This window comes from Spermophilus citellus (genome assembly GCF_964194105.1).
Source record: "Spermophilus citellus genome assembly, chromosome: 4".
Taxonomy (NCBI): domain Eukaryota; kingdom Metazoa; phylum Chordata; class Mammalia; order Rodentia; family Sciuridae; genus Spermophilus; species Spermophilus citellus.
Genome location: NC_138185.1, coordinates 162,920,359 through 162,932,904, shown reverse-complemented (window position 1 = coordinate 162,932,904; position 12,546 = coordinate 162,920,359). Strand labels below are relative to the sequence as shown.

The 12,546-nt window shown below is 43.7% G+C and overlaps 1 protein-coding gene across 1 annotated transcript in view; it reads left to right on the top strand.

The window, feature by feature from the left end:
• The window catches only part of ZFYVE26 (zinc finger FYVE-type containing 26), a 59,512-nt gene extending 47,272 nt beyond the window's left edge, over nt 1-12,240 (top strand). The window contains exons 36-42 of the mRNA XM_081293557.1: nt 2,713-2,910; nt 3,581-3,780; nt 4,722-4,863; nt 5,626-5,685; nt 6,839-7,021; nt 7,592-7,636; nt 9,931-12,240. Of these exons, the coding sequence (XP_081149683.1) occupies nt 2,713-2,910; nt 3,581-3,780; nt 4,722-4,863; nt 5,626-5,685; nt 6,839-7,021; nt 7,592-7,636; nt 9,931-10,134 (1,032 nt within the window). The 3' untranslated portion in view covers nt 10,135-12,240. The remainder of the gene's footprint in view (nt 1-2,712; nt 2,911-3,580; nt 3,781-4,721; nt 4,864-5,625; nt 5,686-6,838; nt 7,022-7,591; nt 7,637-9,930) is intronic.
• The last annotated feature ends 306 nt before the right edge of the window (nt 12,241-12,546 follow it).

The window sequence follows — 12,546 nt, the reverse complement described above, 5'->3', positions numbered from 1 at the left end:
ATCCCTTCTCCCAAAATGTTCAGCAGAATCACAGTATGATGCCTGGGATGAGACACTTAGTGTGAACCTTGTGATATGGGGCACCCACCTCCCACAGGGCCTAGGACTGTGTCCACTCAGAGTTGTTGCCACAAGGGCCATGAACATGCGTAGCACAGGTCCTGTGTACATGGTGGAAGAACAGTGTACTCCACTCACTTTGTCCTCACATCCTCTACCCTCCTCCTCTTGGAGGCAAAGGCACCACTGAGGTGCATTATTTCTTTGGAGCCACAGATGAGTAATCAGGACTTCATTTCACCATGATCCTTCATCATTCCTTTTTTATCTGAATATTGCATGATCACTTTCTGAGAAGCTAGCTGATACTGACCAAATTTTATAGAAAATTAAAAGAGCTCAAGGTAAACTGCCTTGAATCAATGAAGACAATGAAAGTTTCAAATACACACATCTTCTAAGGTTGCTCCAAATGACATCAGCAGTTCACAGAACTGTGGTAACCAGACACCTACAGGATAGTGAAAGAGAAATGTTTTCACCACTGCTTGGTTTACTGTTGTGTCTTAGCTACTAACCAGGTCTCAAGAATCAAGAATCACATAAAAGTCATGTTATTTGGAATTTAGTTTCTAACTTTTTCCCTTTTTCTCTGCTTCCAAAAGAGTTTAGAGGTAAAGATGCTTCTCCCAACCACAGATTGAGAGTGGAAATCATTTAGTCCTATTTCCTTAGATAACTGTGGTTCACAGAGCTAAGCTGCTTACCTAAATACCCAGATATAAGCTGACAACAGCATTGCCCCTACTTTACATCTATCAGCTTAGGAAGGAAGCCTTCTTTTTATCTCCTGTAATCACAGTTACCCTTGAACTGAAATGTCTTATTTGTATTCTCAAGCAGGGAGGGACACTATAAAACTGACACCAGAATGCCTGGGGTATGGAAGGTGTTCTGTTTCTAGCCTGTCCCTTTCATCCCTTTGCGTATACTGCCTGTAGAGTGAGCCTCCTAAAACTTGAAACACCCATGTTCTTGATCTCCCTAATAGGCCTTTAGTGGATCCCCACTGCCACAGGATGAAGTCCAAATCCCTTAGCATTCTATAGCACCCACCAGGATCCATCTGCCATATTTCTCCAATTAACTTTCATCACAAATCCTATCTGTACCTGTATTTCAGACTCATCAAATTATTTAAGTTTCCTGATTGTACCATGCACTATCTTTGTGATTTTTTTTTTTTTTTCGTACTGGGGATTAAAAAGGAAAACCACTACTTAAAAGAATTACTCAGGTTGATTTGTTAACATTAGAAAAGAGGCAGAAATGGGAGATGGTAGACCAGGAAGGAGGCTATTGCAGCAATCCACCTGGTGGTAAACAGCTTAGATAAGCCAGGGCAATGAGGTAGCCAGAAGGGCCAGCTTCTCTATATAATTTTATGGTAGAGCCAATAGGACTGGCTGACTAATTTGATGTTGGAGTTTGGGGGAAAAGATGATTCTAAAGTTATTGACCTGAACAGTTAACAAATGGTATTACCATCTGAAAAAAGGAAGACTAGAAGGAGCGGGTTTCAAGGAACACTCCGGAATACTGTTTTGAATGTATTATGTGTACTGAATACCCAGGACATGTTTAGGAAGTGATTTGGATATCATGGGGTAAACAGTTCTGGAGTTTAGGAGGTGATGACCAGGCTGGGTATGGGCATCATCAGCACTGGGATAGTACTTAAGTCATGAGACTGAACAAAATCACCAAGAGAGAAAAGGTTCAGATGGAAAAGAGAACAAGTTCCTGCTAAACCTCAGGGAGACTGGGAAAAATCAACAAAATGAAATTGAGAAGACACAGCCAGAAAGATAGAAAGAAAACCTACAGAGGTTGGTGTTCTTTAGGTCAAATGAAGTTTTTTACAATTAAAACTAAAAATTTAAATTAAAAAGTTTTTTGAGGTAGAGGAAGCTGTTATCAAAAGTTGCTGATAGGAACAGGGCACGGTGGCACACACCTATAATCCCAGTAGCTTGGGAAGCTGAGGCAGGAGGATCTCAAGTTCAAAACCAGCCTCAGCAGCTTAGTGGGACCCTAAGAACTCAGTGAGACCCTATCTGTAAATAAAATATTTTAAAAGGCTGGGGATGTGGCTCCGTGGTAAAGTGCTCTTGGGTTCAATCTCTGGTACCTACCCGCTGCCAAAAAAAAAAAAAAAAAAAAAAAAAAACTGCTGATAGGCCGGGGATGTAACTCAGTGGCAGAGCACTTGCCTAGCATGCACAAGGCCCTGGGTGCCATCCCCAGCACTACAGGGAAAAGCTGCTGGTAGATCAGGTAGAAAAGGAGACTAAGAATTGACTCTTGGGATTAAATTAATAGTTTAGAGGTCCCTAGTGACCTAAGACACAGTTTGGGTTGTATTTGGGTCCAAAAGTGAGGTCAGAGCAGATTCAAGATGATATCCTGGGAGAGAAAGTAGTGACAGCATAGATAACTCGGTCAAGGAGCTCTTCTACAAAATGAAGGAGATACATGAAGCAGTCACTAGAGTGGGATTCTCAGAGGTATCTGTGACACACAAAAGATTAAGCATTGTGCTAGGAGGATGCTAAACTATGTGAATGAAAGAAAATTCAGAACAGATCCCAGACTGAGCCAGAATTCAGCTCCAGGCTCCAGACTTCTGATTCTCACTTTGCCCTGCTGCAGGACAGTCCTCCAGAAGTATTTATAGAAGGCATTTTCCAGCCAAGCTATAAAAGTGGGAAGTTACACACTTTGGAAAACTTGCTGGAATCCATCGATCCAACCTTGGAGAGCTGGGGCACATACCTGATTGCCGCCTGCCAACATTTACAAAAGAAGAACTACTACCACATTCTGTATGAGCTGCAGCAGTTTATGAAGGTAATAGCAGCCCCCTCCTCCCTGGTGCCCCTCCATACAGGGAAGGCTGTAAGATGAGGAATATGACTGCCATTTTGATCCCTTGCCTTGCTATTTGACCTTAGGACAAATCCATCTTGCTGTCTAGCATTGTTAAAAAGATATTCGAACTTTTATGCTAAATTTAGGGATAAACTTTAGACTTGTCCATAATACCATTCTTCACAATTCAAGGAATATAAAGGTAAGAAAGATACAGAATCCATAAGGAATGATGGAAAAGTATTTTCAAAGAAAATACATGAAAAGAGAAGCAATACATTTCTCCTAATCTGTGAGAGACTTGCCACTAAATCACAGAGAAATTATTTAATACTACGTTAAGAGTGAAACCATTGTGAATGAAGAAGCAGAAGTATCCTTTTTTTATTATTATTATTTTGGGGATATGAAATAATGTCTAACCCAAAAGTTTAGCTGGTCAGTTCACTTTAGGATCTGTTGGGCTCTGAAGTGACTGACTCAAAATAGTAGTTCAATTGGTGACCGATGCATAGCAAGGAAAAAGAAGCAAGAGATAAAGATGGAGACATCACTAGGGCTAGATGGGAATCAGATCAGAATTCTCATCATGTCCTGCCTCCAACATCCCTGATCTCTTTTGACCTGAACGTTCATTTTTCACTTCTAGGACCAAGTCCGGGCTGCCATGACCTGTATTCGGTTCTTCAGTCACAAAGCAAAGTCATATACAGAACTGGGAGAGAGGCTCTCATGGTTGCTTAAGGCCAAGGACCACCTGAAGATCTACCTCCAAGAAACATCCCGCAGCTCTGGAAGGAAGAAAAATACCTTCTTCCGAAAGAAGATGACAGCAGCAGATGTATCCAGGTAGCTCAAGGCTTGGAAGCTAATTAGTGCAGGGCAGAAAAGCTGGGATGGAGTGTCTGTGCTCATGCCCTGTGTCCTTAAAAAACACATCTGAAAGGGAAAGGGGGCAGGAGAGGAGGATTAGTATCACATGCTGCAACCAAACTAAACTCCCTTCTCCTTACAGTGGGAAAAAAAAGATCCTGTGTTGTCTGGTCTCTGCTGATGGCTCCATCTCTCTCTTGTATTCCTCTCTTTCTTTCTTTTTTTTTTTCTTTGACGGGGTGGTACCGGGGATTGAACTCAGGGGCACTTGACCACTGAGCCACATTCCCAGCCCTATTTTGTATTTTATTTAGAAACAGGGTCTCATTGAGTTACTTAGCACCTCCCTTTTGCTGAGGATAGCTTTGAACTTGCCATCCTCCTCTCTTAGCCTCCTGAGCCCTCCTGAGCCACTGCGATTACAGGCATGCGCCACCGCGCCCAGCTCTTCTCTTCTTGATGAGCATCAGTCACTGGCCTCCTAAAGATTCCTCAACACACCAAATCCTTTCTTCTCAGGTTTCATGCTTGCTAATCCCTCTGTTTACAACATGGTATCTAAAGTAAACCTTCCACCAGTTCACTGTTGCCTTTGTAGGCTTAATCATTAAATGTCTTCTGTGTTTGGTTACTGTTCATTTTTCCTCCAGCCTCTGACTCTGTGAGAGCAGGGCTCATGCCTCTCTTAACCTCTGTGGCTGTACCTGGCACATAGGTGCTCAGTAACTCTGTGCAGGGGGGAGCCTGAGACATCTATTTCCATCTTTTTATAACTATCCAAAATGTATTTGAGGTCTCTTTTCCCTCCACATCATTTCTTTGGCCTTTTCCCTTGCCATCTATGACTTCTCGGTCACTCAGTACCTCACCTGTAATGCTCCTTATGAGAATGTACCAGGAGTGTCCTGTCCCCATAGGCACATGAATACACTTCAGCTACAGATGGAAGTGACCAGGTTCCTGCATCGGTGCGAAAGTGCCGGGACCTCTCAGATCACCACTTTGCCTCTGCCAACCCTTTTTGGAAATAACCACATGAAAATGGATGTTGCCTGCAAGGTAGGTACAGTGCTTCCCCTCCCCCAGGCCGTTCTCATCTTTTATAACATATTTAATTGTCACAATTGTAATTGGTTATTATTTTAGTTGTTTGCTTGATGGCTTCCTCTCCACTGGAGTTACATATGTTGGATATCAAGTAAATTTTGATCATTCTTATGTCTTGAGTGGCTGGCACCCATCAAATCTCATTAAATATATATCAAACAACTGAATAAATGGGGGCCCTCATTCTTTTTTTGTGTGTGGGTACTAAGGATGGAACTCAGGGTCACTTGACCACTGAGCTACATCCACATCCCTGTTTTATATTTTATTTAGAGACAGGGTCTCACTGAGTTGGTTAGTACCTCACTTTTGTTGAGGCTGTCTTTGAACTACTGATCCTCCTGCCTCAGCCTCCCAAGCCCCTGATTACAGTCATGTAATCATTACAGTCATGCACTACCATGCTTGGATCTCATTCTTGATTTAGGGACTATTCAATAGCTACTGCTTCCTTTTTTTTTTTTTTTTTTTTGGTATCAAGGATTGAACCCAGAGGCACTTAACCACTGAGCAACATCCCCAGACCATTTATATATTTTATTTAGACTCAGGATCTGCCTGAGTTGCTTATGGCCTCACTAAATTGCTAAGGCTGGCTTTGAACTCGCAATCCTCCTTCCTTCCTCAGCCTCCTGAGCCACTGGGATTACAAGTGTACACCACCAAGCCTGGCGGTTACTGCTTCTTTAAGCATGTTTCCCTCTCCTTTTTCAGGTCATGCTGGGAGGGAAAAATGTAGAAGACGGTTTTGGAATTGCATTCCGTGTTCTGCAGGTATGACTTGGATTATCTGAGATTATGCCACGGGCAGTCAGCACCTGACCACATTTTCTTGAGATTATTCTTCAGAAAATTTTTATCCCAAGAAAAGCAGATTTGCATGTACATTAGGGATGAAATCAGGGAAGTCGCTATTACAGAACTGGGTCAAATGCAAGACTGTAGGGTGTTTTGCCAAAAGCCAAGTAACCAATGACAAACTCATTAAAAGCTGTCAAATAACTACCTGAAATTAGTCTAGTACAGTTCCCCGTGGCTGTTTCTCTACAGAACCACTGCTCACCCTTGCAGGGGAGCAAGGCTAGAGGGAATAACCAAGGGTTTCCATTGGCCCTGTGGACTGCCTCTCCATTCTGTATCCAGGAGCTGCTTTCAAGAGCATATTTTCTGTTGCTTGTGATAAAATGACAAAAGTGGGGTTGTGGCACTGAAGCAGAGGCTGGAGCAAGGCACTGAAACTCCAAAGGGCAAAGTCTCTCCAAACCCCCACCATGACCATGGGTTTATGCAAACACCCCTAGGAGCTGATTGAGGGACAGGCAAAACACTGTACGTAGCATGCATGTCTCAAGGACCAGTATTCTGTCTTCCCATCCATTTTAAGTGTTAGTTAAAGTGCTCTACTCACAGATGCCCCTGGTGGGCAGGCAGAGGGGCAGCTACCCCCAGTTCCTCTGGCATAGAATTAACCTAGATGAGGCTTAAGGTCATCTGACAGTTTTCAGCAAATTAATCTTTTGATGAACTGGACTTTTTCTGAACACTAAAACAATTCTTAAGGGAACACCAAGTATCAAAGGCAGCAAATACCAGCTTTCCACACCATTTACCAGAGAAAGGTGATTTCACAAGAGAGAATGAAATGTTCTTAGGATTCTGTTAGGATATTTTAGGGAGATGCCATGGAAGTAAGTGAAATGCACCATTTTAGATGATAAGGTTACAGTGTTTATGGATGCTTCCTAAATGTCTGCCTGACTCTCAATGAACTTTTGCTTGTTTAGGGCTTGCTTGTTATGTTTGTTTTCTCTTGTGTAAACACTCATCATGGTTTTTCTACAGCAAACATAGTGGATACTTCTTAAATCTGGCCTCCCTTACCACTGTGGATATCCCCTGTCATCTTAAGTCCCATGTTCTGTTCCAGGACTTCCAGCTTGATGCTGCAGCAACCTACTGCAGAGCTGCCCAGCAGCTGGTGGAGAAGGAGAAATACAGTGAGATCCGACAGCTGCTCAAATGTGTCAGTGAGTCAGGCATGGCAGCCAAAAGTGACGGGGACACCATCCTCCTCAACTGTCTGGAAGCCTTTAAGAGAATCCCACCACAGGTGCACTCACCCTTCTCTTGGGTCCTCCAGCTATTTTAGTGTCTTCTCATCACCCACTTTATTTCTCTGTTTGCCATAGCGTGCCTGAAACTCTAGTTTCTGACCCCCTTGCAACAATAGCCTCTACAACCCTTTTCTTATAAGGAAAATTCATGGTGATGAACATATAGCCAGAAGGTGTCCCTTAACATTACCTTTTCTAACAGTGTGTACACCTGAAAATGTCTGATGGCATTGAACTGTTTGCTCCCTGTGATTCTAAAGATCAGGGTGGGCCAGCAAATGGCCTTTGAAGCTTATTACCTATGAAGTTGTATCCCTGTAGCTTCTTTGAGGGGTAAACAGAGTCACATCCATTTGTGAAGGCCAAGCACAGGCCTCTTGGGAGACATTCTTTTCCCAAAATTCCTTCGTTGCTCCTATAGTAGGAGTTGAGTTTAGAAGGAAGAATGAGGCAGGCGATCTCATGCTGGAGTTACAATGCTGGGATGAGACTGAATTGGACTTTGGCCCCCAAAAGGTCATGGGCTCTTCTCCCTCTTAAAACTGCTGTGTCTCTGTTCTGCACAGGAACTGGAAGGCCTGATCCAGGCAATACACAGCGATGACAACAAGGTGAGCTGAGCTGTCTCTAAGCTATGGTGATGGTAATGGACAACACGTGGGGCTTGCCTTGCTCTCCACAGTAGTCCCCTATAGTCTTGTACCACAGCTCTGCTGTTATCTAGAAGTGGCACTGAGATTTAAGTAGGGGTTTAGAAAGGAGGGAATGGATAGGGAACAGGTAAACATTGACTCTCTGAGCCTATGCCTTTTCAGTTCTTGACCCCCAACACAAACGTGTCCTAAGCTGCTCTTTTTTCGTGGGAGGGAGGTGTCAGTCTTAAACCCTGGACCTTGCACATGCTAGGCAAGTGCTATGCCACTGAGCTCCATCCCCAGACCCTTTAAGGTGCTCTTGAATCTACATTTTATATGGATGTCTCCTCTCAGAAAGCCCTAGAAAATGTCCCACTTCCATCCTTTAGGCTGATTGGCTGAGTGAGGTTCCCAGAGTGGGTAAACTTTTCTTTGTTCTCCTGAGAAAAGAAAGCAGTAAGAAAAAGCCGCCCCCAACCCCTTGGCCTACAGTGTTCATTGATGTCTCATTTGCCAGAAAGGGCCTTTCCCCTGGGACCAGTGAACTCTTCCCTATTTCAGAAATTGGTGAACCTTTGCTTCACATTGTCACTCTGAGGAGTGCCAGCCAGAACAAAAGTATTCCCAGCTGCCCTGTATGTGGCTATCCTTAGGATTGATCCTCTTGTCATAGCAGGAAGAGCCCCCAGCCAAGAAAGACCCAAGAAAGCCCAACCAGACAGGGCTACCCTGGCTATCAACAGAGGAATATTCTGGTAGCTGAGTTCTTTATGATGAAAAGAAATGTCAGGCAAGCTGCTCCCCGTGACAGTATTGCTAATCCCGGACTATATTTGCAGGGTATTGTTAGGGGCTAAGGAGGACCTGTTCTAAACATTTCCTTATTATTTCTGTAACATCCTGATGAAATGTTTAGAAAAGATGAGATAATAGCATTCTGAAATGTGGAGAATTACTTTTCTAAAATCAGAATGATAGTTTGGGATTCAGGTAAACTGGCCAGAACAGACAGCCAGTTTCCCTGAATCCCAAACTGTGGTCCTTTCCTGAGCCTTCACTGAGCCTCGCACACTATAGGACAGTGGCTCCATCCCTGGAAGTGTGCACAGTGCAGTCTAGAGAGTCAGTATTACTCTTCAGGGTTTTTCTCTCAGCAGCTGTTCCAAGTGATCTCAGGACTTGGGGACTTGCCCATATCCACTTGATCCAGTTCCTATTCCAGACTCTCTGGCAAGATGCCCTTCTTCTCTTGGCAGGAATTTTGCCTACTAACTGGGATATTTTACATGCATGGGCTCTGACTGGAGCTGAAGGCTGGAGTGAGAGCTCATATCCTAGAGTAGTGAATAGAACAACAGGACTTGATCACTTTTGTGAGCTCAGGACCTACCAGGCATCTTTTAGTGGTGGGAGACAATCTGTAATTGAACCCAGGAAAGGAAGACTTTACTGACTAAGACCAAAAAAAAAGGAAAGAAACGGTGGAGCATTATACATGGAGTGAGAAGAATCCCAGAGAGGACTGTGAAGCAGAAAGGCAGCTGCCACTGGGGGCTGTGGCAGCTCAGGAGGACCTTGCTATTGTTCCCTGGCTCAGAGCACTAGCCAGAGAGGGAAGGGGCACTCGTCCCCACCATACTGCACATTCATGAGGCGGTTTGGGAGATATGCACTCTCAAAACTGCGCTGCCTCTAATCCAAGCAAAAGAAGTCAAGTCAGGTCTAACTGGGGTTAGACCTTAAGTACACCTTTTCTAATTGTGTATATTCATTTTCGTCCCCAAATTTTCTGTTAAAAGATTTTAAATTCTGATTAAAAACAGAAAAGGAGAAGGGGGAATCTATGCAGCCATTGTAGCAAGAAGGTATGATGGCTCATCAATTCATTAATTCATTCATATAATGCATGTTTATTAAACATACTACATGCTAAACATCAGTAATACAAGGGGTAGAAAAAGCAGACACTCTTCCTGCCCTCATGGACCATATAGTCTAGTCAAGGAAACAGACATCAATGAAAAAATAACCAAGTAACCATAAAATCATGATCTGTGTTCACCAGTAGTAACTTTTTGCACTATAATACCATGTGATAGCTTAATGTCTAGAATATATGAAGACTTAAATAATACAAAGGCAATAACCTGCCTGTTAATCTGTAGGTGAGAGGTAATATGTCTGCTTGAGCTTTGATGTGGCTCAGCATATTTGTTGGTGATTCACCAGTGATAGTTTCCTTTCCACTGTCTCTCATATCCGATTGCCAGGTTCAGGCCTACCTGACGTGTTGCAAGCTGCGATCTGCCTACCTGATTGCCGTGAAGCAAGAACACTCACGGGCCACCACCCTCGTTCAGCAGGTGCAGCAGGCTGCCAAGAGCAGCGGGGATGCCATAGTGCAAGATATCTGTACCCAGTGGCTTCTGACAAGCCACCCCCGGAGTGCCCATGGCTCAGGCTCCAGGAAGTGACCCTGGGCAGCAAGACCAGGAAAACATAGCAAAAGAACTGTGGCGACAGGAGTGATAACCTCCACCTCTCTCCTCCCATGGAGTGGGACTTCTCTGGCTCTGCCCCAGGTTGGAAAGAGTTGGATTGGACCCTACTTGCCTTCCAGCAAGGACAGGACTTTTCACGCAAGTGCCATGTTTCTGTAAAATTGTGGGATCTGTGTGTTCGTCTGGAGATGGCCAGTTCTTTCTACCTCAGAATGAGTGAGTGTGTGTACACAGGCATGTACACACATGTGTGCATGCTCCTGTACACTCATGTTTACGCCCAAGCATTTTCAAATGAGACTCTCCCCCATTAGAGGCACTTTCCTTTAGATTTTTGCCAGTCTGAAATCCTTCCCTGCGTTTTGGGTCTTAACCCGGGTCATCCTGTTTGTACACAGTCTCCTCCACATGGTGATGCTTTAGTAGCTCCTCTTAACTAGAGGAGTTTTACACAGAATTATAGGGCAACACCAAAAGGATTGCTTCTTTCCCCTTTCTTTCCTTCCTGAAATTCAGAGATGGCTTTGGGGCAAGTGCTACCTATGGAATAAAACTGCTTGCCGAGTGTCTCCTCTCATAAGCACAAGGAGTTCACATGGGTCTTTGGAAGGTAACCTGAATAGAGGTCTTTCAGGTAGTGATGTCCAAAACCTCTGACAGCAATACAGGTGATCAGGTCTGTGGGCTAATGCACAGACCGGAGGGTCCTTGTCACATTGATCCAGAGGGAAGGAAAAGGCAGGCCTCTCCAAACAGGTATGCAGGATGGTTACTCACAAGCACAGAGCTGGCTCTTATTGGTATCCCTGCTACAAAGTTGATGGGTGAAAGATTGTGGCTCCCTCTCTGAGAGTCTGGGAAGAGTAATGGTAGTAAGGGTCCTAGGACTGAATGGCTAGACTTTACCTATTTGAATTCCAGTCCTGTTTGTGCCTCTTGAATTGATTAAGAAACCATTTCCCTTTTTCTTCTTCTCCCTTCAGTCTTTCTGGGACCACTGGATGGATACTCAGACACCTGGGTCACTAAGACAGCAGTGCACTTATCAGTCTTAACAGAGGGAATCAGGGATTCACTTTAGAGTTTAGCCTGTGGGCAAGGGTCAGAACTAGGGAGCCAGGTATGGGGGGCACACACCTATCATTCCAGCTACACAGAAGCTTGAGGCAGGAGAATCGAAAATTCAAGGCTAACCTCAGCAACTTAGCAAGACCCTGTCTCAAGATAAAACAAAAAGGACTGGTGATGTAACTCAGTGGTAGAGTGCTTGCCTGGTAGCATGTGTGAAAAAAAGTACCTAGTAACACAAAAAAAGAAGGAAGAGGAGAAAACAAGGGGACAATAGGTTACATCCAGTTGGTGGAAAACTAGGTAAAATGCTTCTTGGCTTGTCTTCCCACCTGAGATGTGGGATATTTGAGAAAGGGTTTGTCATACTTAATTACTTGGATTTGCAAATGAGAGGCCTAAAGAGAAGCCATGCAGCCCTGAGTCTCCCACCAGCGAGAGCTCAGCCTATTGATCCCTTTTTTAAAGCTGAGAAAAACAGAAACTGGAAGTTGAAGTCAACATCTCTGGTGCTTAGAAACCCTGTGGAATTCCCTCTGAAATGAAATTTTTAAAGTAAAATAAATAAGTATTATGGAGATCTGTCAGATTGAAAGTTCTAGTCCTGTTAAGAGAAAGACTGTAAGGAAAATACTAAATTTTTGGGGGGTGAAGTATGAGTGACTTTTCCTTCCTTGAGTCATAGAACACATCTGACTGACTCCCAGGAAGGGCATCTGCTTGCCCTTCTGAATCTGCCCTTTTTGCACTGAATATAAGCACTTTATACAAATGAGTCACAAATCTTGCAGCCCTTAATTTGGGGTGTTAAGACCAGATTTTCCTGACTTTTTCCTCTAACTAGTTGAACTGTAAAATAGTCAGCCATTGACTAGACTGACATAGATGGGGCTAAAGGTCTTTGAGCATCACGCTGTGGTCTCCAGCAAAATATTCTCCAGAGCAGATGTATGTGTTGAGGGGCTAAATGTCTTACCACAAGCAAACCACAATAAAGTGTCTATCCAATTAGTTTCCTGGCCTCCTGTCTTCCTTGTACTGATTGCTCTTATCCTGCCCATCCTTTCTCCTTATGTTTTCTGTGGATAAAAAAGGTAAGTGGGGATGGTCAGGGGACCTTCAACTCTTAAACTTTCTCTCAATGATTCCCATATTAACTACTGACTCAATCTTTGGTTAGGATTTATCTCGTTTTCTGAGTGTCGCAACCTCTGCCACCAAAAACATTTTTCTTTTTTTCATTTTAGTTTTGGTTTTGGTTCAGCTGGGAATGGGGTGGAGATAGTAATATATTTGTAAGGCAATAAAAGGTAAGTG